Source organism: Trifolium pratense, unplaced genomic scaffold (genome assembly GCF_020283565.1).
Source record: "Trifolium pratense cultivar HEN17-A07 unplaced genomic scaffold, ARS_RC_1.1 scaffold_92, whole genome shotgun sequence".
Taxonomy (NCBI): Eukaryota; Viridiplantae; Streptophyta; class Magnoliopsida; order Fabales; family Fabaceae; genus Trifolium; species Trifolium pratense.
In genome coordinates this window covers 26,196-54,019 of record NW_025721074.1, presented here as the reverse complement: position 1 = coordinate 54,019, position 27,824 = coordinate 26,196, and the positions used below count along the sequence as shown (strand labels likewise).

Genomic DNA, 27,824 nt, shown 5'->3' with positions numbered 1-27,824 from the left:
CAAAAATTTAAAAACCTCGAAATTATATGTATGAAATAAAAATATCAACTTCACGAGAAATTGAAGAAAAGACTTTAGAACGAGTGGTGCTACAATTATAAAAAATAATAGAAATAGTTGAAAAGTAAAAAAATAATGTAAAACCAAAAGAAAATAACGAGAGAGAGAGAAAGAGTAATTTAAAAAAATTCTATATAAATCTTGAAATGATATGTTTAATTATTATTTCATGTGGACCAATTAAAATTATACACCTTAATAATGTACCGGTACACGTCCGCATAATATGTGTACCGAAGTGCTCACCCTTTCATAAAACCGTCCAATAAAAGAATGCCACATCTGATATGTGATGCAGCCTATCCTACTAGGCAGGCACACTGCACGATAACAGGCTTTTAGTTTTTATTACTCTGACTTTCTAGTTTTTAGTTTTATTATTATTATTTTTTCTGTTTTTGGTATAAGCTTTATTATTATTATTATTACTACGTGAAAAAATAGATCTAGAGATAATCTTCATCTCCTCTGAGAAAACAATCTCGCTCTCTCATCTACTTCTTTTTCTTCTTCTCAATTCTCTCTCTCTCTCTCTCTCTCTCTCTCTCTCAATTCCTATCAATTCTGAATTCAATATATATATATATATATATATGTATATGAGATGAGATGGTTGTTGTTTGTGTTTTTATTTCGTATTTTGAACAATTGATTAGTTTTTAATTTGGTTGGTTCTTGTATTTGTGTTAATGGTTGTTGTTTGTGTTTTTATATTTCGTATTTTGAACCTGAAATATGTTTTTTGGATTTTTTTCTTCTTAGCACTCAAATCTCAATTTTCCACAATTGATGTTTGTTGGTTGTTGTATTTGTGTTTCATATATGAGATGTTGTTTGTGTTTTTATTTCGTATTTTGAATCTAAAATATATTTTTTGGATTTTTTTCTCAGTTTTCCACAATTGATTTAAGTTTTTAATTTTTGTATTTGTGTTAGAGATATGAGATGGTTGTTGTTTGTGTGTTTCTTCTGGGATTAAAAGGTTGTGGGTTAATCGATCTTTAGCAGGAAGAAGGGGCAGTAACCACGTAATTCACTTTCGAATCAGATTAAATTGATGGTGAAAAAAATAATGGTGGGTTCAAATCATTATTTTATATATATAACCAAAAAAAAAAAATCTAAAATATATTTTCATGAATTTTTTTTTTAATCAACATTTTTTTTTCTAGATTTGGGCCGGGTGGTGTTTTGGCCCGACCGGCCCGTTGGCTAACAACAAAACTTGTATCTGTAACAAACCTAAAAGTAAAAGTCAAATTACAAAGTGCATCGTGTGTGTATGTATGTACTGTCTTCGCCGCTCCTCTCTCTTTCTCTCTCTTACGAAATCAATCACCAAATCGGATTTATCTGTTCTGCCTCAACATAAAATACAAGCATGTTTATGCTTATATTAGATCTGAGTCTGCTTTTTCTATTTTTGTGTTTTTTAAAATTGAATCAAATCTTATTCGTTGTGTCAAACTGCTCCAGATATCAATGAATAAGATTTGATTCAATTTTTCAGAAATATTAGTCATATTACTATGCAAAACACAACTCTCTTGCCTCCTGCCTCCACTCAGGTAAGTATTATTGTTATTATTTTTTATTATTATTTTTTATTTATTTATTTTTTAGTTTATTTATTTCATATCTTCTAATTGCTTAATGCTTTCGTGAATTCTTCGGTTTACATATATTATGTGGATATGTATAAGTATATTTGCTAAGATGGATTATTCTGATTGGTTTACAAATAATATTTGTTAAATTTTGTGAACCGTCACAATCGTCTACCTAAACGTGTACTGGTACATGTACTGGTACATATCCGTATAATATGTGGACCTGGGTGCTATTAGGGGGTGAAAATAAATGCGACAATATTCTGTATAAAATGTCGATAAATTTAAATAGGTCAGTATTATATAAAAGTGTATTAGACACATTATTATTATATACACACACATCTATGTGTGTTTGTGGGCGCTCACAAAATTGTTAGATTAAGTTTGAGATACTAGTTGCTATTATATATAATATGAATATGGATATGATTGTTCATCTGTACATTTTACAATTAGATGAAAATAATGGATGTTAAGGGCTTTCAAAATTTGATTGGTTCTATTAGACTTTTTAAGACATGCCTATTAGTATTTGTAGAGATAGACTATTATTAGTACTATTTTTTATTTATTTTTTAGTTTATTTATTTCATGTCTAATTGCTTAACCCTTTGGTGAATTCGGGATATGTATCGGTATATTTGCTAAGGTGAATTATTCTGATTGCTTTACAAATAATATTTGTTAAGTTTCTTATATTAAATACTATTTGTGAACCAATCACAATCGTCTACCTAAGCCTTGTACCGGTACATATCCATATAACATATGTACCGGAGTGCTAATATATTATAGATTTATAGGATTGTTTAAATTATTATTATTATTATTATTATTATTAGGGGGTGAAAATAAATGCGACAATATCCTGTATAAAATGTCTATTAATTCAAATAGGTCAGTATCATATAAAAGTATATTAGACACATTATTATATATATACACACATCTATGTGTGTTTGAGATACTAGTTGCTATTATATATAATATGAATATGATATGATTTGATTGTTCATCTGTACATTTTACAAAATTGTTAGACTAAGTTTGAGATACTAGTTGCTATCAAGGGCGTTCAAAATTGTATTGGCCTATTAGACTTTTTAAGACATGCCTATTAGTCTTTGTAGAAATAGACTAAGTGTTCTATTTTAATTTCTTAACATAAATAAAAATGGACTTTTAAATATTAACTGGCAAACACAATAAAATCTTCAACAAATAAGAGAATGATAGAGTACTAAGCTTATTCTAATTTAGAGGTCTCAATATAGCTTTTCCCAATTTTTGTGCCTCAATTGTACTCTCCTTTTGGTTCTATATATAAGTAAAATTTAACCTTTTAGATTCATTCAACAAGTAATAGGAGTGTCACAAAAAAAAAAGTAATGTATATAGTCTATATTTTTTTACTATGTTTTGATCTTTAATTTATAAGATGTCAAGATTAGTATTTTAATTTAGAAAATGTATTTTATAAAATACAAAGAAAAAATTCATTTTCTTAAAAGCTAAAAACAAAAAGGCTCTATATTACATTAAAATGAATGTAAAAAGTGAAATGGTTGGAAGGAGTAATTGACTGTGCTTAAGGAGTAATACTTTGAACTCTAGCCCATTATAGAATTTGATATATTCGGCCCAATTGAATCCCAAATTGAACCCTACTTTATCTTTCTCTCTCAATTGAATCCCAAATTGAACCTTACTTTATCTTTCTCTCTCAATTGAATCGCAAACCGTTTATCTTTCTCTCTAATCGCAAATCAAACCCTCCATACCTATCTCTCTCGATTTCCTCCATGGCTTGGCGTTGTTGCTTAGCAAGAGTATCTAAGCGATTCTATGCTGATTCGGTAAGCAATAACTGAACTTTTATGAATACCATACCAACTCAATTGTATTGCATGCTTTAGGCCGATGAGAGGCATGAGACTATGGAATGTTAAATGGCTTAGATTTTCCTCATCTGCCGATGGCAAAATATGCATTTTGTTTGATATGTGTGCACGTGAATTTTAATAATGATCTGGGTTTACTGTTGCTTATGTTGCAGGCAGGTGTATCTGTCTCTCTTCTAGAAGCTGCTAAAATTCCCAGAGACATTGCTTTGTTTACTGCATCTATTCCTCCGATTCGAATTAGAGATACTGCTCATGGCAATGACATCCCACACGACCTCAAGCAGGTTGATTTCTCTTGCTTTTCTTTCTCTAAATACTTCTTCATATTCAGCATGAAATTGAATTATTATGGTTATCCGTTATTACCATTGTTGTTAGAATCGGGACCAAAATCGTGAAATCCATGGATTTCGCGAACCCTAAAGGATCGGGATCCTAAATCAGAGCAAAATCGCAGCAAAATCCCGATCTCATATAGATTACTTTACACACACTCACACACACACACACTTACTATTATGAGTTGAGTCCATCAATTTTGGTTGCGATCTTGATTTCCCCTTTCGATTATGCGATCTTGATTTGTGTGACATTTACTGTGCTTTTATTGCAAAGAATTATTCAACAGTTAATATATTTGCTCAGGGTCTTGAAGATAAGACATTGAGGAAAAAACAAAGTAGTGTACAATTGCTTGGTGCTATGGCATATTCTGCTCCTCAGTTGTCTCGGTGCCTCCCTAAAACTGAGGTATTAGATTAAACAATCACATTATGACAAGTATGTTTCTGGTCATTTTTTGGTTTCATTACCTAAATATATCTCTTTATTTGAAGGTCTTGACTGATTCCCATTCTGAAGTCCAGTTAGCTGTGCAAACGGCCCTTCGACAGGTTAGCCTTGGTATTACTTACTGATTAAATTATTGTTGTGTTTTACTTACATTTTTATATTTTCCTTTTCTAGGTTGGAAGTGCGATAAAGAAACCAGAAATAGCAGCTCTTGTCCCTACACTACTTCAGGGACTCATTGATCCTTTCCCAGAAGTTCGGTCAGTTGCTGCTAGAGCCACTCGATCCCTTATAGGAGTAATGGGTGAAAAAAATTTCCCCAATCTTGTCCCATGGTTGTTTGAAACTATAAAGTCTGAGAATAGTAATGTTGAACGCCCTGGAGCCGCTCAAGGCCTGAGTGAGGTCAGTCCCCCCACACCGTCTTTGGTTATACTATCTTTTTAGCAGCTTCGAAATTTAGTTAGTTACCCTTGGGTTCTATCATGAACTAATTCTTCCAAAGGCTTAAGCTGTCAATTAAAAATACCTGAATTGTTTTATATTACATTTGTAACTCGATCGCTCACTTAAGAGCCCCTTTTGACTGATAATTGGGCAATGCACAAGTAGCCTCCACATTTTTTGATGTGGGTCTTTGGGGCCATGTTTATAAATTGGTGTAAAAGGATGGAATGATGCTAGGTTCAATTTTTTGAATTATTTAAAATTGCTCCTGTTAATATTTAACGTTTTTTTCTTTACCTCCACTTGGGTGATATGGGATGGAACTAATCTTTCCCGCATTCAATCATAAAACTCTCCCAACCATAGATTGGAAGCCTCATCATCATATATACAAACAAAGTCATGCACTATCTGTTATACATATGATGGTGGAGGTCTTACTATTAAATACTAACACCTAACACTATAGTATATACTTTGATTGATGAAAATTGAACAGAAATTGCAAAGTTGTTATCTGAGTTAAATACATGAGTAGAACCCGACTTGACTATTTATCACATATTAGTTGTGATCAGAGTTTTATTATTTGAGAATGTATTTACCTTTTTTGTTTTCATGGCTTACTTCCTTCATTTACCGTATTTTCATTTGTATACAGGAATTTCCAGTTAGTCGTAAGATACATCCATGTTTGCTATTTTTCAAGGCAGTATTCATTGCATCCATTCCTCCGACTCGAATTAGAGATATTGCTCATGGAAATGACATCCCACACGACCTCAAGCAGGTTGTTTTCTCTTGCTTTTCTTTCTCTAAGTACTTCCTCATATTCAGCAGAAATTGAATTATTATGGTTATCTGTTATTACCATTGTTGTCAGAATCGGGACCAAAATCGTGAAATCCATGGATTTTGCGATTTTGCTCACCCTCAAGGATCTGGATCCTAAATCAGAGCAAAATCGCAGCAAAATTCCGATCTCATATAGAATAACTTTACAATAATAAAGGCCATTAGATTAAAATGAAGTGGAGGATAGAGATTTGGAGTAACTCTTTTATCATAGTTTTGAGTAAATGTATGCTAGATTAAATTGCTTTGGTGGCCTTTTAAAATCAGGGGGGAAGAAGTATGAACTTCTCTGCTCCTTATAGCGTCGACCGAGTGCCTCGGCGCAACGGATTTGGTGGGACTGGGAATGGAAGTAAACGTAAACGCTCTTACAGTGAGGTATTTGATCCTTCTGATTTAATGTTAAAGATCAAATGCAATTTCCTGAACTAATTTGTTCAATTTTCTTGTTTTAGTATGCTGCAACATTTATTGGGATTGCGGTAGCTTGCGTGTTTCTATTTGGGATCACACGTCGGCGAGGAGTAAGATATGAAGACGATTTTCTTAGCCCCGAAAAATTGAGGGCAGATGTTGACTGGCGTCTGAAAGGGTGCATGTCGTCCATTGACGACCAAGGTTCCGTTGGTAAGAAATCTCAATATTAATTTATTTATTTAAAATTAATAGAAACTTGTTGGGCACATACTGCAGATTATTTATTTAATTTATTTATTTATTCCTTTTAATAGATACTTGTTGGGCACATGTGGCCGTTGCCGCCGTGGAATCTATTGTCAAAATAGAGACGGGTGTGCTGGAGAAATTATCCTCACAGGAATTGATATCTTGTGATTTGAAAAGTAACGGTTGTCGCGGAGGGTGGGTTGAAAACGCCTTTCTCTATATCCAGAGAGAGGGGATATCCAGAGAAAAAGATTACCCTTTTTTGGATTATAACACCAAATCATTCCGTTTGCCATGCCGTGTGAAAAAAGCAAATGTGAAAACATTTATAGAGGGATACGAACGTATTCCCTATAAAAAGGATTTCGGTGCAGAAGAGAGACTAAAGCTTGCTGTATGTCGCCAGCCAGTGGCGGTGGCTGTATTGATCGGAAAGGATTTTAAGAATTACAAAGCGTCCGATGGGATTTTCCAAATAGATGAGGATTTTGAACATGGGGAATTTCACTCATTGTTGATTGTTGGTTTTGGCCAACTAGAAGGGAAAGATTATTGGTTAGTGAGAAATTCATATGGTGTTTCCTGGGGTTACAAGGGGTATGGGTTAATTGAACGCAACTGTGGATTACCCGATGGGCGATGTGGCATTGCGAACTGTCCTTTTTATCCTATTTTAAAGGTATGACAATTTTTTAAGCAATTTCTGATGCCTTATCAAATAAATATCAACTTTTGAAAATTAATACTATAAATAATTGAATCAGGACTGCAGCTATCCAGGAGCAAACTTTTGAAAATTAATACTATAAATTAATACTATTAGCAAACTGATTTTGATTATTGGAATGCTTTTATCCAGGAGCAAGCTGATCCATCTCAGGATAGCAGTTGTGACATTGTGGCAAAAGCTTCTGATACGAAGGTAGAGGCAATTAATAGCTTCTTTAGCCGTAGTTTTGTTTATGATAGATATCAGTTATTTGGATAAACAATAACTGAAATTTTATGAATTGAGTTATTTGGATAAACAATAACTGAACTTTTATGAATTGCAACTCAATTGAAGGTATGACAATTTTTTTTAAGCAATCTCTGATGCCTTATCAAATAAATATCAACTTTTGAAAATCAATACTATAAATAATGGAATCAGTACTGCAGCTATCCAGGAGCAAACTTTTGAAAATTAATACTATTAGCAAACTGATTTTGATTATTGGAATGCTTCTATCCAGGAGCAAGCTGATCCATCTCAGGATAGCAGTTCGGACACTGTGGCAAAAACTTCTAATACGAAGGTAGAGGCAATAAATAGCTTCTTTAGCCGTAGTTTTGTTTATGATAGATATCAGTTATTTGGATAAACAATAACCGAACTTTTATGAATACAACTCAATTGAAGGTATGACAATTTTTTTGAACCAATTTCTGATGCCTTATCAAATAAATATCAACTTTTGAAAATTAATACTATAATAAAGGAATCAGGACTATCCAGGAGCAAACTTTTGAAAATTAATACTATTAGCAAACTGATTTTGATTATTGGAATGCTTCTATCCAGGAGCAAGCTGATCCATCTCAGGATAGCAGTTCGGACACTGGCAAAAACATCTGATACAAAGGTAGAGGCAATAAATAGCTTCTTTAGCCGTAGTTGTGTTTATGATAGATATCAGTTATTTGGATAAACAATAACTGAACTTTTATGAATACCATATCAAGGGTGTATTGCAATATTTTAAGCCGATGAGAGGCGTGAGACTACGAAATGTTAAATGGCTTAGATATTCCTCATCTGAAGATGGCAAAATATGCATTTTGTTTGATATGTGTGCACGTGAATTTTAATAATGATCTGGGTTTACTGTTGCTTATGTTGCAGGCAGGTGTATCTGCCTCTCTTCCAGAAGCTGCTAAAATTCCCAGAGACATTGCTTTGTTTACTGGTTAACCTTTGCCATCCAATGAATCCACTGGAAACCTTGAAGATTAGCTTTTTGTATAGAAGACCCAATCTGGTAACAATGTGTTTTCTTATTTTTCTTTATAAATAAGATGTTTAAGTGCTTATTGATGATTATTTGAACTTATTGGTATCTGGGTGTTGGAAAAGTTTGAGTTTTTTCATTTTGTGTTTTAGATAAAGGTTTGATTGACAAAGCTTTGGTTTTTGTTAGGGCTTTGTTGTCTTTTGATGATTTTTTTAGTTTGAAGGTTATTATGGTAGCCTTATGATTGAAATTTGAGATCTTTTTTGATTTGGGCTTTGATTTTAGTATTTGGAATTTGCTTGATCTGTTTGTTGTGAATTGTGATTGATGTTTTGATAGTTGTGTGCTTTGATTTTAGTATTTGGAATTTGTTTGATCTGTTTGTTCTAAATTTGTGATTGATGTTTTGATAGTTGTGTAAGTGTAATGGTTTGAATGTTTTGATAATATTGAATGATCTATTGTGTCTTGAATTAATTGGATTTACTTACTTGCAGGAAATAAAACCGAGAGGTGACATTAATGCGTAGCAGTTTTTGAGGGGTTTCATGTGAGAGGCTCTTAGTTTTGTTTTTTTAGCACAAACCAGAACTTGTTGGCTAAATAGTAATTTTTTTTGACGCAAAGCTTCAGAGTAATGAAAATAAAAAATTATATTTTCATTATTTTTCAATCATATCCTATCTCTTATCTTGTATTGAAAAATTATTGTTAGCAGATAAATGGTTATAGATTTCTAGCTTATTATATATGCTCTCACAAGCACGTTATAGTCCCAATATAGTTTGTGCAAACGGTCAGGTCCTGTCTCGCTTAAATCAGGGTAAAAGTTTTTGAATACCCCTCTTCGTGACTTAAATTAACACATTAGTAGGGAAAATCAACTCCTTGATTTAAATATTTTTTTTTGTTGAAAATTCTTTGCGTGAGAATCTAATGAAATAAAATAGGAACCATGTAATTGTAAAACATAGAGTTGAAGGCATGGTAATTGAAATTCGTTCATGTAATTGAAACCATCTACGAGGAATTAGGTAATTAAACTCAAATATTAAACAACATATTTGTGATATGACGAATCGTCAATCTCTAGTGACGAAAGCTCCCGCGGTTTCGATTGCTTCCATGTGCGTCGATTCAAGGAAGTCTTGCTTTCCCGGCACCGAACCTTGAAACGGTTCAAATTGAAAAATACATCATGTTTTTGGATTCAAAATTTGTTTCTCCTAATTCAAATCGGAAAAAATAAGTAACGCAAAAAACATATTGTTGAATGGCTCTTTCAATCTACTGCCTGCTGCAACTCACTTGATGCCGTAAGCTATCTTCTATCAGTTTGGGAAAGAAAAAGTGCAACAATAAATAAATAAATAAATAAAAATAACATTAAAAAGTTTAATTACATAATTGCCTTTCAGCTTGCTTCTTAAGGAAAAGTTGGAGTTTTATGTCCAAACATAAAGCCAAGAGAGAATTCACTCTCAATATCTCAAATGAGAAAACAATTTGATTACTAATGCTTGATTTATAAAGTACAATGTGAAGCTCCTATTTATAGGAGTAATGCTTACATGCATGGAAGACAAGTGCCCTAAATAACAAAACAAGTGTTACAATGCAACATTACAAGTGTTAAAATAAGAAGGTGTAAGAAGACTAGTGTTATGTCAAATGTTCTAGAAGCAAATATGATGAAGGAATTATGGGCTTGGATCACAATGGATGGGTTGTGCTTTTGGGCCTCAACCATTCTCTATCATTCTCTCGAGGTTGGCAGAGACTCGTCTCGAGTCAAGATTGTCTTTATCTTCTTTGAAGCAACACCATTAATCTTATTTTCCCAAGGAGGCTTAAGAACTTGCAGTGGCATGTATAACCCCATATAATTAGCATGTGGTTGTTCAACTTTCATTGGACCCTTTTTAACTTAGTTTTTTTTTTAAGGAACTAAAAATATATATATTATTTAAATATTGAAGTCTGAAATTATAATAAAAGTAATTAATTTTAAGGATTTAATTTAAATATTTAATTCATAATAACTACATAAGTAAATGTCATAAACCCCCACAATCCTACATATAAAAGAAACTAGAATTACAATATATTTGAGATTAACACAAAAGCAATTAAACTATTTTTTTTTATATTTTAAGTTATATTTAAGCATTAGGTAAAAAATTAAAATGAAAGAAAAATAATAATAATAATAATAATAACAACAAAAAGGGGGAGGCTGGGACGAGAAGCCTGGTCGCCTGGGTAACATAATGTTCACACAACCATGGCACAAATGTGTACTCTTCTGATATAGCAACGCTTCTTTAATATATATATATATATAATAAAAACATATTTTAAAATTGCAGAACCACTGTTCATAGTCTTCAACCTCCGAAGCAAAACTTCAAATTCGTGTTTTTCATTCTTGCATTAAATTGGACATGTAAATATACCATTTTGCTCGGAATTTCATTAGGATTATGAATATATACTTAAATTTTAGTAGTTTTTACTCAAACATTCGAATTTTTAGATTAAATTAAGAACCCTAAATATATTAAAAAAATTGGGATTGGCCGAGCCCGGGCACATGCCCAGGCATGCTGGGCGGTGGATTTGCCCATGTATATATGGGGTGAGAAACGTTTTGCCTATATTACAGAAGCGCTATTACCATCTAAGAAAAAGACTAGGAGCCCCGGCGTTGCATTGATGGAAAAATGGTTCACGTTTTCAGATATGGGACACATCGCAGCTTTTATTCTAGATAGAGTCGTTGTAAATCTGACAAAGCATGGAGATTGTCTGAATTTTTCCCGCTACGTGGCAGCCCACTGGAAGACCCTTCTTCGCATGTTGTTTGTGTTGGTTCGATTCCCGACCATTATTTCCATGTGAAGTTGAAAGACGGATGCCCGATACCTCCGACGTGTCCACAATGGAGGAAATATTGTTCTCCGGAGGCTGCTGCATGGGAGTCATCTTTTTTGGACCGCCAGACCAAGTTTCAAGAACTTATGGAAGCTGAAACGGGCAACAAAAAAGCAAATATCACAAGCGGTTCTACGATTGATGATCCCGTCGTACTCTGATTTATTATGCTTTTGTTTTTTATTTTGACGTCTTTTTTTTCCGTATGGATATGGATTAAGTTTTTAAGTATTTTTTTGGATTTCAATATTTTAGTTATGTAATCGACTATTTTTGTTTAAATTAGCCGGACAATTTATATATGTAGTTTTTCATCTGTTTGTGTTTACCGTTAAGTTTTTGGATTATTAGGAATAATATTTTAGTTTAAACATTCATTGTGGGTATGTTCCTTTCAATATGTTTCTGACAATCGCAACGCTGGCTACACACAAAGAGAGAATAACATATCCTCGCCACACAGACAACGACTGACTTTTTCGCCGGTTCAGTAGCGAACCAGTGAGGAGTTCGCCGCCTGTGAGGCGAGTGTGCCTCGCTATAAGCATTTTTTTTACATAAAAGGAAATGAAGACAGTAAAAATGTAGGAATAATTTTTTTCATTAATTAGACAAAAAAAATACATCAATTTAGATATTACATCAAGTATTTCTGCCTCGAAATAAATTATCCCGGTATTGAAACCACCATGTCACAAAAAAAAAAAAGTTTCCCGGGTCTTATTTGCACCCGAGTCGGAACTCTTGACATATATTGTTTCCTCCTCCGCATTTTCCCTCTAGTATTTGCATGCGCGACATGAAACAAATTTAATAGTACCTACCAACCTGTTTTTCCAGTTCCACCTTCAACGCTTTAGAATGTCCCCTAAAGTCCCAACCGCGAAGCTCCGGTATCAAGCTTGGTAGTACTTTTTTATGGGCTTATACCCCTTACAAAGCACCTGGTCAATTATTTTACCGTGGAATGTAACACCACCTCCGGAAGACCAGACTGTAAGCATGGTAGTATCTGTTTCAGCTAATCATAACATTTTTAATTTGGACACAAAAAGTCCACCATCGACTAATATAACATTTTTAATTAGTGAAAAAAAATCGATAAAATTGTTATGATTAGCCTGTTTGCGGCCGTTAACACAGAACTAAAATAAAAACTATAACAAGTAAAAAAAATTATAGAAGAATAAAGAAGAGGAAGAAGAGAAAATCTGTGAAATTTTTTTCACAATGGTCCCCCCCCCCCCCCCCCCCCCCCCCCCATTTATAGAACCTCTCCTCCACTCCTATTGGGTCTTGCCTTGTCACAACTAGCCACGCGACCAATCACGTTGTGCCACGTGGCACAACGTTTTGGCGAGCAGTCACCGGCCATTTCCTCGCCATTTGTGTGACGATCGGTGTTTTTAGTAAAAATTCTATTTAACACGCACACGCAGCGAGAGCCGAGAGGGGTATAATGAAATTATCAAGGGGTGTCTGAGTGTGTTGAGGGTGCAAAAAGTAGAACCTTTGATGTTTTGATAGTTGTGGAGTGGGCTTTGATTTTAGTATTTGGAATTTGCTTGAGAGTTGTACTTTTCGCACCCCTGATACACTCAGGCACCCCCTAATAATCCCATCATACTCCTCTCGCCGTGTGTGGAGCGAGCGTGTTAAATTGCATTTTTACTAAAAACGCATCTCACCACACATCTGGCGAGTGATAATACTTTATACTCAAACTCGACGTCTTCACTCCGTAAAAGTTGCTCGCCCTACTGGATGCGAACCTGCTCGCCATATTGGATGCGAACTCTCTTTTTATAATTTTTTTTTTCGGGGTGCAGATGTTGAGTTTACAACATTTGTATCAATTATATATAGATCATTATGACAAAATAAATTGTATCAATGCAATGAAGGCAATGAATAAGTCAACATATATATATATATATATATATATATATATATATATATATATATATATATATATATATATATATAGGGGAACTTTCAAGTAAGATGACTTATTATTATTATGAGAGATGAGAGGAGTAAAAATTGACCATTTGAGTCCCCATGAGCTTAGCTCAATTGGTTGGGACATCAGCATTTTATATGCAGGAGCCAGGGTTCGAACCCTGGACACTCCACTTATCCATCTTTAAAGGTGGAATTTCAAGCCACTAGGCTACCTGACCAAAAAAAAAAAAAAAAAAAATTGACCATTTGATCAAAAGTGTACATACAGATTAAAAGTTCCAATTGCATATGATTATTTTTCTATTCACAACCTTCCTTCTTCCTAAACTCTTTTCTTTCTTTGTTCTCTCTGGTAACACGACAACTTTATCTCCTCCATGATTCTTCCATGTATTTCTCTCAACAAGTTGGACTAATCAACAAAAAAATATTGCTTTGGTTTTGTTACATTAATCTATATCAATTAAAAACCCCTTGTTTTTCAATTTTGCAATTTGGGATTTTAGAAACCCTTGTTTTGAGATTTTTGCAATTTGATATGTTAGAATTTGGGGATAACACATTTTAATCTTCTTTCACACGATTTGTCTTCCTTCAAAGATACAAAACTAAAACTCAATAGTTATTCTTCAGAGTTTTTACGACACTCATTGTCAGAATTTGCAGAACTCGTCGTCATCTCGGTCGCCCTCGCCGCTGTAACAACATCCCGTCACTTTGTTTTCGGTGGTTGAAATTTCGCTGCTGCTAAATACCTTGTCAGTACACCATGGGAGAATCATGAAGAATCATAATTTGGGTATTGCAACAAAGGTTCTTGAAGTCTAACAAAACTAAATCAAATTGGGATTTTTTTTTTTTATGTTGAAAATTGTAAGCCATAGAATCGAAATTGTGATTGCTCAAGTAGAAAGAATAAAAAACGATTCAGTGAAAATCAAATAGAATGGTTGAATCGGAACCGCTGCATCACATTTTCAGGAGATGGAGGTTGAAGAGATAGTGTGTTAGTGCAATGTTTAATGACCAATTTAATCTCATTCATTGATATGAATCTAACGGTTGACAATTGATCCTCTCATCTCTCATAATAATAAGTCCTCTTACTTGAAAGTTCCCCTATATATATATATATATATATATATAGAGGAGGGTTATATTGACTCCAAGAGTAAGTTATAAAAGCTACTCCAAATCATGACCTTTAATTTTAATATTCATTAATGGCTAAGATTGATTGATCATAAAACACAAAGTGAAACTTTTTTTTTTATTGTATTGGAAAATTATCAAAACATACTTTAAATAGAAAAGAATGAATTAATTATAATTATTAATTGAGACTTATTTTTTTATCACACTAGAGACAAGGATTCCACACACTCTGAAATGGCTTAACACTAATCTTTTAACAATCCTACTTCTTTTCTTACAATTTTTGTGCTAGTATTTATATAGAACATGTACCGATTTTTTTCTTTTTTGGTCTAGACCAATTATTTGTTTTTTAGCACCGCTATTTACCACGAAGTCAATTTCCACCGCTATTTTTAGTTTCAGCACAGTAGTTTCTCTCATCTTCTCTATAGTTGTCGCACACGCTATTTACCCTTCCATTGTTATATTGCTTCACTATCTTAGTGGCTTCCATCACCTAAACCTAAATAACCACCTCTCAAGCAAAATATTTTAATTGAGCGAATTGCATAAAGCCCCAACTTTTGTTCTTAATCTTCCATCAATTAGGATACTCTATTTCCTAACCAATGCAATATGAATTTAATAAAGGATAAAGAGATACGTAAAGAAAAACACCAAGAAAAGAGAGTGATGAAAAGAGAGTACCAAAAAAATTAATCTGATGATAACATAGTACTAAAAATTGTGGTTTTAGATCTTGAAAAACTGAGTAAAGTATTGGGTTGAAAATTTTGAAATTATGTTTTGGAGGATAGGAAAAATGGATCGTGGAACAGCTACAACCATCATGAGAGGATATGGTCGTTGATGGAGACAATAAGCAAAGATGAGAAATAAGGTTAAGTGGTGGTTAAGAAGGAAAAAAACAAATTGGGAGGAGCGTTAAAAAAATTGAGAGAAAAGATAAGTCTATTTAAGGTATGTTTTGATTATTTTTCAATACAATCAAAAAATAAGTTTTATTTTGTGTTTTATGATCAATCAATCTTAACCATTAATAAATATTAAAATCAAAGGCCATGATTTGGAGTAATATTTATAACTTACTCTTGGAGTCAATATAACCCTCCTCATATATATATATATATATTTTACATTCATTATCAAATATAAAAAGAATATTTCACATTCAATTCACATTATTACAGTTCGCTTTATACAGAGCAAACTGTGTTTCGGTTCACCGTATAAGTAGCGAGTGTCAATATTTTATACTCAAACTCAACGTTTTCACCCCCTAAAAAATCACGAAAAAAGTGCTCGCCCTATTGAATTCGAACTCTCTTTTTGCTCGCCGTATATGTGGCGAGTGTCAATATTTTATACTCAAACTCGACGTCTTCACCCCCTAAAAGTTGTTCGCCCTATTGGATGCGAACATGCTCGCCATATTGGATGCGAACTCTCTTTTTATAATTTTTTTTTTTTGGGGTGCAGATGTTGAGTTTACAACGCTCGCTACGTAGAGGTCGAAAAAAGTGCTCGCCCCACATAGAGCGAGAGGGGTAGTATGATAATTTCAGGGGATGTTTGAGTATACGCAGGGGGTGCGAAAAGTAACTCTCTTTGCTTGACCCGTTTGTTCTGAATTTGTGATTGATGTTTTGATAGTTGGGTAAGTGTAATGGTTTGAATGTTTTACTGTGTCTTGAATTAATTGGATTCAGTTGCTTGATCCGTGACAATGCTTTCTACGGAAAATCAGAGTCCTTTGTCATTCCTTTGGTTGATCCTTATTTGGTATAAGGCAGTAACATGTTCATTCGAAAGAAGCAAGTCATGAATCAGATACAGATTCCTGTAATTTTGAATTTGTATTTTTCCAAAATCTTTTATGATGAATTTCTCTCGATTGATTGGAATTGGATGCAGAAGCTTTTCTGCTCAGATTTTATCGTATACTATTAGGCTCTATTTAGTAAAAATAAGCTATAAGCTGATAGCTTAAAAGCTAGCTTATGGCGTATAACTTATAGCTGATAGCTTATAGCTGAAAAGCTAGTAGAATAAAATTAAAGTGTTTGGCAAAATTAGCTGTTGTAAATTCAAAATGACATAAAAGTACATAGTAGTGGGTAGTTATTTTTATTTTTTTATATAAGTGGGTAGTTATTATATTTTTTTAAAAAAATAAAGAAATAATAAAACAAAAATGATAAGGATAAAAATGGGATAACCGTAAAAAGCTAAAAGCTATAAGCTCAAACGCTAGTTGAAATAGCTTATCAAAAAACGCTATAAGCTAGTTAGAGAAACTCGTTACCAAACACTTGTCATTTATATCAAACAAGCTTATAAGCTAGTCCAATAAGCTATAAGCTAGCTTATTGGACGTACCAAACGGTGCCTTGTATTTATAGGATATAAGTACATAAGGTAAATGCATTGTATTTATAGTTTATGGCAGGTAAGTTCACGAACTTTATAACCTTAGTATAATAGTATTTGATCCGAGCTATACTTTCCTAGTTATTGGAAGATATGTTCTAATCCGGATGAGGATTTACTGCAGTCCAAAATTGGGTGCAAAACTCAAAACTCAAAACCAAAAAATCTAAATCTTGTTTCAGTTTTTTACATTTAAAATTTCAAAACCGAATAGTTTTTAAATTTTTTTTTTCAAAAACAAGTCTCTCAATCTCACGATGGCAAAAAGGGCCAACCCGCCTGTCTCCCCCTGCACCGCCATTAACTCGTCTAAAAACGGGCGGTAGGGGTGGGCTAACTAGTGGCAGTTGGTTGAAAATCTCAACCCACCCCATGTCTTGGCGGGTTGGCGGGAGCGCCCCGTTGTTTATACTGAAAATTGGTAAACAAGCGCTAGTTTGAGTATTTAAACTTGTAAGATCAACTAGAAAAATCGTATGACAATTTTATGCTTGTTTTTCCATAAAAAGTTTGAATGTTCTTCAAAAAATAACTAAACGTTTAAGGTTTTGATTTGCAGGAAAGTAGAGTAAATTGTTGTTTTTGAATCGCCTCGAAGCAACAAAGTTTTAAGAAAGAATTTAAAGACAAAACAGTAAATTGAATTGAAAGTAAATTGCATTGAATGTTAAAGGAAATTACATAAAATGGTACTGTTGGGCATAAATTTGGTATTCATTTTACCAAACATATAAGTGAGGCCATTTTCAGTGTAAACAGGTACACAAAGCCATACATTTGTCTCATTGAATTCCTTACATTTGAACGCATGGATACTTGAAATTTTTCAGAGAGTTTAATGTTAAGATTTTTGTGACCCTGATTTCTTCTAAGAAATCACTACTTTTACTTCGACGAAAAATCAACTGTTGTATTTAAGTACTTTTTTTTTTTTTTTCATATTTAAACACTTGATAGATTATTTTTAATTATATTTTCACACTACCTTTTGTCTATTGCTCTACCTTCCTCCTACAGATTAAATTGCATCTTTTATTCCTATTCCGGCAAAACTAGCTGCTGACTCAACCTTCCCTCGGGTCTACGCCCTCGATGTTTGAACAACATCGATTGAATATTTATTACTGTCACAAGACATACAATAATATTTTAATTTTTTATTTTATTTTATAATTATACTTTTTTTTTCACAACTAGTTTGACTTAAAATAATAGAAATTTGATATTTTTTTAAGGTTGATGAATTTCTACGAAAACTGTGGAGATCTGCAGGAATAAAAATGAAGGAGAATACTTCCTAATTTGAAAAATTAGCACGGGGATGAGGAACATCCGCTAAATCCTCATCTCATTTACGTGAAATGTTACGTTTAATGATACAAAAGCTACCTACAAAAATATTGCAATAAATTTTTACCAAAACAGAAAATGAATATATAAGAGATACTCAAACAACACATTACACTATTTTATCCATTGACCGACCATTATTATCCTCCCGCTCAATCAATCTATCTTCAACCACATGTCTCATAGCAACATATCATTTACTCTAGACAAACATTTGTTAACATGACAAAAAAGGAAATAAAAATATAAAATTAATGGTGGTAAGAGAATTTTTTAAATTTTCAAAATATTGAATGACACAATTTTCAAGACAAACTTTTTATATTGGTATGTTTAACCAATGCCCAGACTTTGACATTTTCCTTTACTCTCTATTATTGTGTATGATATCACAACAAATGACATAACCTAACGACTTTACTAATAATGCAAGTACATAAACAACCAACTCTGGCACATGGATAAGTTGAGGAGCAAGTGTGTTTCCTACTTTCCCTTACTATGCTTCAAAGCCAACCATTTAAATCTAAATCGTTTTCAATAATTTAGCCTATAGTTTTATTTTTCCTCTTCCTCCATTTCCGACTTATCAAAATCTGCATTTAAGATTAAAAGACGGTCACTTTTTCCTTCATCAGTCATATGCAATGAGTTGCTGCTGATAAGAGCAACCCTCAATTTATTAATTGTGACTATACATTACAGAAAAATGAATTGTGATACAAAAAGTAAATAACACATGAATAACATGGTAGTTTACCATTGTGGAATCACACTCAGCTGAGCTCGGTGGCATGTGGAAAGTTTCAAGTAAAACATATAAATCAGTTGAAAAATTTTAAGAGATACTTAATTTGCAATGAACAATTTTCACAATCTATGTCAACCCTTGCAGATACAAAAGTTCTACATTATCTATAATTCAAACTAAATATTATACATAGAAATTAATTGAATAATTTGACTACACTGGTAGCAAGCATGAATGCATGTATTATTAATTATTTGGAATTCACATCAATCATTACAATTCTTTTGTCAATTCACTTGCATAGTCCGTCTTAAATTCAAAATACTTAATAAGACTACTTGCAAAACTGTTGACACCAAAATTATAAAATTAATGGTATCGAGAAAATCTTGGTATTAGAATATTTAGTCGAAGATGCACCTTGGTTTCAACCTATTCGATGTGTTGGCTGAATTCTTTAATATGCATATATATATATATATATATATATATATATATATATATATATATATATATATATATATATATATAGCACTAGTAATCAACAAGAAAGAAGTGGAAATTCAACACGAAAAAAAGTGGAAGAGTGGCATTATTGAAGCAACACATAAAGCACTACATTGGAAGTTATTTTTAAATATATTGTAATATGTCAAGTGTGTGGTTTTGGGATAGAAAGTTATTTCTTGTTTTAAATTAGACCGTAGGATTTAGTGGTAATTTTTCCTGCAAGGTCTATATATATATATATATATATATATATATATATATATATATATATATATATATAAGCTGCTAATTTAGACCCAGTTGGGTCTAAATGAGCAAGGTGCACCTTTTCAGTTGGACAAAAATACCTATTTTTTTTATTTTTGGAAGAACAGAGCAACAGCGGCAATTTTGTAAATTTGCAAACCAAAAACGCGCGCCCCCCATCCTCTTTTCGCCCCCCCGCCACGTGGCATTTTTTCTTCCACAAAACACGCGCGTGTGATGCACGCGCGGAGGAGAGAGAAAAAAGTTTAAAAATTGCAGGGACACGTGTCAAACTTCTGTTGGCTGACGTTTTTTTCCAATTTAATACTTTAAACTCAATTATTTCGTTGTAAATTATTTTTTTATTTTTTTATTTTTATACCAAAATTCATAATTTTTTTTTCTCTACAAAGAGAGACTTGGTTCGTTTGATTTGAACACCGAAAAAAAAAACTCAATTTTTCACTACCTTAATCTCATTTTTAACTACCTTACATCAACTCATTGAAACCATTATACAAGTAAAATTGTTTCAGAGTACAACTCCCTGAAACCATTCTACCTGCTAAATGGTTTCAGAAGCAAATAACTAATAATAACCTCACTGAAACCATTGTACCAGATAAATTGTGTCAGAGTACACCTCACTGAAACCATTGTACCAGATAAATGGTTTCAGAAGCAAACAATTAAAGAATTACTCACTTAAACCATTCCACCAGTAAAATGGTTTCAGAGTACAATTCTCTGCAACCATTCTACTTGTAAAATGGTTTCATAAGCAAATAACTAAGAATCAACTCACTGAAACCAATCTACCAGCAAAATGGTTTCAGAGTACAACTCTTTGAAACCATTGTAACAACTAAATGGTTTCAGAAGCAAACTCAATTAAGAAATTACTCACTGAAACCATTCTACAAGTAAAATGGTTTCATAATACAACTATGTGCAACCATTCTACCAGTAAAATGGTTTCAGAAGCAAACAATAGTTTTTAATTACCCTTTTATCTCATTTAATTAAATAAAAATAGTTTCAGGTCTCCAAAAAGTTCATAAAATATACCAAAATTTCCAGAATATTATCTACTATTTTATTAGAAACAAATAAAAAAAAATTGGTTTCAGACTACAACTCTGTAAAATCATTATTATTGTTAAATGGTTTAATCAGCAGAATTTGTGAATATGATTTCATGACTTGCAAAAGGGAGAGTGAGGTACACCAGAGAGTTCTAAATAATTCATAGTACTTTACATAAAATTTTGAAAATTTTTTATGGAATTATAATATTTTTAATTACCTTTTTATCTCATTTAATTAACTAAAAATAGTTTCAGGTCTCCAAAAATTTCATAAAATATACCAAAATTTCCAGAATATTATCTACTATTTTATTAAAAAAAAATGGAGCCTCCTTGAGGCCCCACGCACCGCCACGCGCCGCCAGTGAGAGTGGGCGTGGGCGGCGCACTGTTCATCGTCTTCCCAACCCGTTTCTGGAGTTTTGCGGGTCGTGCGACCCGGTTTTTGACCCGGTTCGATCTCCCTCGATACTCAACGAAACTCAACGTTCCTTATATGGATTTTAATCGTTTTTCAATTTTACAAAGGTTTCCGGTATTAGTTTTCGAAATCGGCGTTCGATTTGCACGTAAAATGAGGTTGAAATTTGAAAGAAAATTAAAAAATGTTGTGGTTGTTGTTGTTTGATGGGGGGCGCGCGTTTTGTTGATAAAAATTACATACATGCCTCATTTGCTCTATTGTTTAAAAAAAAAAATGGGTATTTTGGTCCAACTCAAAAGGTGCACCTTGCTAATTTTGACCCAACTAGGGTCTAAATTAGCAAATATATATAGGCAATTGCTAATTTAGACCCTAGTTGGGTCAAAATTAGCAAGGTGCACCTTTTGAGTTGAACCAAAATACCCTTTTTTTTAAACAATAGAGCAATTGGGGCATGTATGTAATTTACATCATCAAAACGCGCGCCCCCCATGTCTTCTCGCGCCCCCCATGTAACAACAACAACCATAACATTTTTTAAATTTCTTCCAAATTTCGACCTCATTTTACGTGCGAATCGAACGCCGATTTCGAAAACTAATACCGGAAACCTTTGTAAAATTGAAAAACGATCAAAATCCATATATATATATATATATATATATATATATAGGGTTTTGCTAACGTACACCCACTTATTTTTTAGAAGGTGTGTATTAGCAAGTCATAACTAAAAAGTGGTAACATACACCTTGAGGTGCATGTTGCTAAAACACTCCTTCTAAAAAATAAGTGGGTGTACGTTAGCAACTCCTATAAGCATTTGCTAGAATACACCCACTAATTTTTTAGAAGGTGTGTTTTAGCAAGTAATAACTAAAAAGTGATTAAATACACCCTAAGGTGTACGTTGCTAATGCACACCTTCATAAAAATGAGTGGGTGTGTTATAGCAAATCCCATATATATATATATATATATATATATATATATATATATATATATATATATATATTTGTAATAAGAACAAAAGGTTGGATCCTATTTTCTGAATGCCTTGCAACACCCACGCCGCGGGGCAAATGGGTTCGGAGGTTGATGAAGATGGATTCCAACCACCCTTTACATTCCATGCAATTTAATATTGCTTTGTTCTTACTTTATTTTCCTTTTTCCTTTACAATTCTGCATTTCTTTATTTTTCTTTTATGTTGTCATGAGACAACCTGTTATTAAAAATGTTGGAGGCGATTCTAACACTGAAAAGACAACAAATGTTGTGAAAAACCATGAACATTCATACTTTTCTGGAAAATAATACACAAATATGTCTTAGGATTTACTAGTTGATCCTACAAGTCTTAAAAACCAAACTAGCACTTGTTTACCAAAAATCAGTGTAAACAAAAACATTATTTGCTTAAGCTTTTGGGACAATCGGTTATTTGACATGGTATCAGAGCCTCTATGATTAAGTGGTCCAGAGTTTGATCCCCGTTCCCATCACTTTCTAATTAAAAAGTGGAATTTAAAAAGCATATGGTAGGTGGGCCTATGCATTATCCACCCTTCAAGTCCAAGTTGACTCTTGCCTGAGGGGGCGTGTTAGAAATAATATAAAACCATTGATGTAACCTTTTCTAACAGCTTAACCTTTTGAGATAATCGGTTATTTGACAATTTATTTGACAATTTATTTTCGTAAAACTAATTTATTTTCGGTTATTATATATAAAACTAGAGGGAGTTCATAATAGCTTCACCTTCTGCAAGACCTGCTTATATAGAACCAAATTTAAGTTCACAAGAGGCATGTGAATATGCATCAAGCTATATACCAGAATAGTTATATCAAGTCTTCCGATATACTCAATTATGTTTGGAACTCATGTAACACTTTTTTAGAACATCCACAATGGAGCTATTCAATTTTAAGTACTTAATCGGGTCTCACATATATACATCAATCATTTATAATTTTTTAATAATAGTACATAATATATAAGCACTCAATTTCTCAAACCTAGCACCTTTTAAAAAGTTCTAAATGGGTCCCACATATAACACACATCACCAATAACTGTACATCATTATAAATGGGTCCCACAAAAACAAAATAGGTATTAATGTTTATTGTAGAACTAGTACTTATTAGGTACTCATTTATGTTTTGCTCCAATGGAAGTGTCTATTAGGTACTCACCATAGAAGATGCTCTTATATAAAGTGTTTAGAGCATCCACAATGGATAACTCATGAGTTTTGTACTTAAATGGATATCACCTGTACACACCACCCATTTATTATATTTTAATAATAGTACTTATATAAACTCAATCTCTCAAACCCAGCACCTCTTAGTTCTAAAACGGGTCCCGTCAATAACTCTACATAATTACAATAACTCATAATTATCTAATATATAAAAGTAAACGAGTCCCATCCAAATAAGTATTTTAATGTAAATTAAAGTGGGGCCCAGAGGAGAGAGAGATTACCTATTTAAGAATTGGTTCTTATAAGAAATCCAAATTATTTTACTCCAATGGTAGGGGTGATCGTATACGAACCAATCCAAAAGTAAAACCGCAAACCGAACCGATCAAAACCGAAATCGCAAAAAACCGCATTTAGTTTAAACCGCGCGGATCGTTTTTCTTCTAAACTGCACGGTTTGTTTGGTTTGCGGTTTTCATTTCATAAAACCGAACCAAACCGAACCAAATCGCAATACTTAACTTAATTATATCAACTTAGTAAGTTTAATCCAAATTGAGTCTATAAAACAGTAGGTTGTCAAAACATATTATTTTACGCGATCCAGAACTATATCGTTAGTATTAAAAATAGTTCTTATGTATATGCAATTTTTGTATATGCATATTATATAATGTAAACAATAAAATAACTTAAAATTTTCTACGTTTATTTTGTAAAAAATTGACAATATTGTCATATTTTTTATATTGCGATAAACCGCACAAACCGAACCAACCCTAACCGCATTGGTTTGAATTTGATGACTTTTTAAAAATCAACCGAAACAAACCGAACCGCATGCATTTTTATCTCGCGGTTAGGATGACTTTTATGCTTAAAACCGAACCAAACCGCACCGCGAACACCCTAAATGGTAGTACCTAATAAGTACCGGTTCTTATAAGAATAAGAACCACCATTGGAGATGGTCTTAGATTTGTATTTGTGGATGGTTATTCTCTCGTTTTCTCTCGAACCAACCGAAACTCTTAAAGTTAAATTATGAGAAAGACAATAAAAAAAAAAGTGTGTTGTTATAAGAACATAGTGTTCCAAACATCGTATAGCCGACACCTCAAAAAATGTGAGACTGACTGTCTGACACGGAAATCGATGCATGAGAAAAAATAATAAAGAAAATAAGAAGGGTATATTTATGCCTTGTTGTTGTATTTGTGTTAAAGGGGAGATGTTTGGTTAACCTTTCTTTAATAAAAATGTATATAAGGGTAAAATTGTTAGTTTACAAAAAATGTAGAGGTGAAGGTATAATTGTAGGGGTTTGAGGTAAATTTTTCCGTAGTATTGTTACTTGGGCTGAAATGGTGCCGGACAATCCAACCCGTTTTGACTTAATGGTACTATGCTACAAGTACGAAGAAGAATCCTAACCTAAGTGTACTGTGTATCATCTCTCTCTCTCTCTCTCTGAATTAGAATTTGACCAATACAGTTGTGGGTTTGATTCAGCAGATCAAGATGTGTCTTCTCAAATCTGCTCTGTCCACCCTCCGTCATCGAGCCGCAGCACAGGTATTTCATCACAAGCTCGGAAAGGAAGGATTATGGGCTCCAAGGGTACACCCACCCAACCAGGTATTTGTTGCCACTCCTTTGGATTCAGATTAGATTTTTTTTTTTAAATGGAAGATTTCATTGAACGAAAAACGAGTATGGACTCAAATGCTTATAATGAGATCTATGAATCGCTTGAAAGAATTCGAATTCATTTCTCACAGTTGAACTCCGAATTACAAGGAGTTCTTCTCTTGCGAACCGGAGCTAGCCAAAAATGCTCCAGGGGCGCAATAAATTTGAGTTTTTTTTTTTTTTTTGTTGACATCGTCTATGTATATGTATGCCCCAACCCTAACATAGCTCTGCTCCATGACTATATCCAAATCCAAAAGTTTGTTACAAGGTACTTCACTTATGTTGTTTGTTCTCATTTCTCGATGGATAAATAACTTCAAATTATGAAAGGTAGAGTATATCTCACCAAAAAAAAAAAAATAAAGGAATGAAGATATTGATGAATATGTTCATCAAAATTTTCAGCTTATTTAATTTTATTAGAAAGATTTCAAAAAATAAAATAAATATTAGTACAGTATCTTTTTAATTTAAGAAGATGCGAAAAGGTTTACATGAACAATTTATAAAAGATAAAGGAGTAAAGTGTTACAAATAGATAAGACAAAGGACGACCGGTATAATTTTGCGAAATTAAATTTAGGAACATAATTTTCCGGAAAAAGAACCTAGTGTTCACACACATATACACACATATTAATAATGAAGTAAAAGTATGAAAAATCTAGAAGTTTTAAGGCATGATTACATGGATATGCAAAAACCTAACATACAATGTTCGATTTCGCTTGGTCAGTGCGCATGCCTCTACGCACGAGCTGGATTAGTCGCCCACCTTTAGTGGGTCGGAACCAATGCGAAAGCAAAAAAAAAAACCTAACATACAATGATCGATGTCCCTTAATGAATTAGAAACTGGAATACGGTTGAAATAAAAAATGTTGAACTATAAAAATAAAAACGTCGAGAGAGAAAGGAACTCGAGGGAGACTGATTGCAGATTAGGAACGAAGGAGCAGGAAAAAACCTCATCATAACGATTATTATATTATAGTTAATCATCACCATTGGTTGTTTTTAAAATTAATGGCTAAGGTTTGAAGTACTTTTGGAGTCATGATATCCATTCTGATATATATATATATATATATATATATATATATATATATATATATATATCATCTGCTCATTCCATTTAATCCAAAAATTTAAAATTATCACCAAAATAATCAATGTACACCAAATACTCTCTATCTCACCTAATTAAAAAGATCTTTATAATCATAAATCCATGATCAATTTGGAGTAAGAGATTTCACTGCAAAGGGTACATCTAAGGTGGAGAAGTTGATAGAAGCAGTGCTCGTCAGTTACCTAATGATTTTTCTGTTTAAGGAAAACCTATTATTTTGTTTTGGAGCTTCAGTTATGGTTTCTTCGATTTAGCTTTAGCTTGTTAATCTGTGCGCTTCACTTGCTGAATGGATGTTTTTTGCTTACGGTTTTTTGCTACAGTGAATTGATTCTTCTAATGACTCTATTATTATTATTATTTTATTTTTCAGTCATTCACTGATCCATCATCATATCACACTCAGAGTGTTTTGTTGATTATGTTTCCTTTGTTGGCTTCAACTTCGATGCTCATTCTTTTGGCTAGAGACAAATACATTAATCGGTTTTCTCGTTTTGATTGGAGCCAGGAAGATCCAAAAAAGGACTTTATGACAAAACCTATTAGGGAATGGACCGACGAAGATAAATATGAGTATTTTATTGCAAGATATAAACGCTTTGGGACATCTAGTCTCTAACAACTATTCTTTGAAAGAGCGATTTACAAGTCTAGCTGTTAGGCTCCAGAACTTTGACGAATGTTTGCTCGATTTATCATTTTATTTACACCCTGTTTATTGTATTATCATATTTTTGACAATTTTAATTTGCAATTAATTGTTGAAAATTAATACCAAATTTAAGCAATTTCTAATGGCATATCAAATAGCATGTGTTGAAAATTATACTACAAATAATAGAATCATGATTGCAGTCTCACCAAGTAATTGGTCGAATTACCAGTCTAGCAGTCAAAGGGTAGAAAAGCTACATTTTCATTAGTTGTTGTTTAAATAGATGGATGCCATTCTTGTTCCCCTTTCAAGCAGATTGATTTTGATCATTATTCATTGGAATGCTTTTACCAAGAGCAAGCTGATGAGACAACATGTGAGGATAGTAATTTGGACATTGTTCGGTGCAATGGCTGCTGCTGTCCTTTGTGGTTCAACTTCTGTCCCAAATGTCTTGCAGAATGCTATTGTAAATCGGAAGTAGATTTCCTGCTGTTACTGCAGTACGCAGTAATTAATCACAGTTGTCCGATCAACAATCAGTGGCTGAGATTGATTTGATCAAAAAACTGTATGAAACACCAGAACCGTTTGATCTTGAGTGAATGGCTGAGTTTGAAGATTGTGTGAAACTGCGTGAAATATTCACCGTTGGGAATCTAGGTCCTTGTAAATCAGTCTTCCCAAGATATGCATAATTACCATTTAAAGTAACCTTAAAATGTGCCCTAAGGACACATGTTATGATGACCTTTTTTAAAATATTTAGAAACTTTTTTTTTTTTGCTTTTGCACTGCTTCCGATCCACCAACGGTGAACGACTAATTCAGCTCGTGCGTAGAGGCATGCGCAGAAAATGGTTGTTGGAAATATTTGCTCTCGTGTGTTCTATTTTAGGGAGGCTAATTATGTATTTTAAAGACATTAAACATGA

At 33.0% G+C, this 27,824-nt stretch overlaps 2 protein-coding genes across 4 annotated transcripts in view; both read left to right on the top strand.

Annotated features, from left to right (window-relative positions):
* Positions 1 to 489: 489 nt before the first annotated feature.
* The window catches only part of LOC123901995, a 46,363-nt gene continuing 19,028 nt past the window's right edge, over positions 490 to 27,824 (top strand). Inside the window, exons 1-6 of one of the 3 annotated variants that reach the window (XM_045951741.1) lie at positions 491 to 1,628; positions 3,730 to 3,861; positions 4,223 to 4,327; positions 4,414 to 4,470; positions 4,544 to 4,774; positions 5,478 to 5,606. In XM_045951741.1, coding sequence (XP_045807697.1) covers positions 1,590 to 1,628; positions 3,730 to 3,861; positions 4,223 to 4,327; positions 4,414 to 4,470; positions 4,544 to 4,774; positions 5,478 to 5,606 — 693 coding nt within the window. In that variant the 5' untranslated portion in view covers positions 491 to 1,589. Of the gene's footprint in view, positions 3,862 to 4,222; positions 4,328 to 4,413; positions 4,471 to 4,543; positions 4,775 to 5,477; positions 5,607 to 27,824 lie in introns of all 3 variants that reach the window. The other 2 variants (XM_045951740.1, XM_045951739.1) reach the window with 2 other exon arrangements.
* LOC123901996 lies at positions 24,638 to 27,013 on the top strand. Its single transcript, XM_045951742.1, has 2 exons — positions 24,638 to 25,042; positions 26,605 to 27,013. Exons 1-2 carry the CDS (start codon positions 24,926 to 24,928, stop codon positions 26,851 to 26,853), a joined length of 366 nt encoding a protein of 121 aa, XP_045807698.1. The 5' UTR covers positions 24,638 to 24,925; the 3' UTR covers positions 26,854 to 27,013.

What these genes read in the sequence shown, in the direction of transcription:
- LOC123901996 (XM_045951742.1), top strand. Translation starts at nt 24,926, where the DNA reads ATGTGTCTTCTCAAATCTGCTCTGTCCACCCTCCGTCATCGAGCCGCA. An exon ending in GGGTACACCCACCCAACCAG is followed by an intron (nt 25,043 to 26,604) that starts GTATTTGTTGCC and finishes TTTATTTTTCAG; the next exon opens with TCATTCACTGATCCATCATC.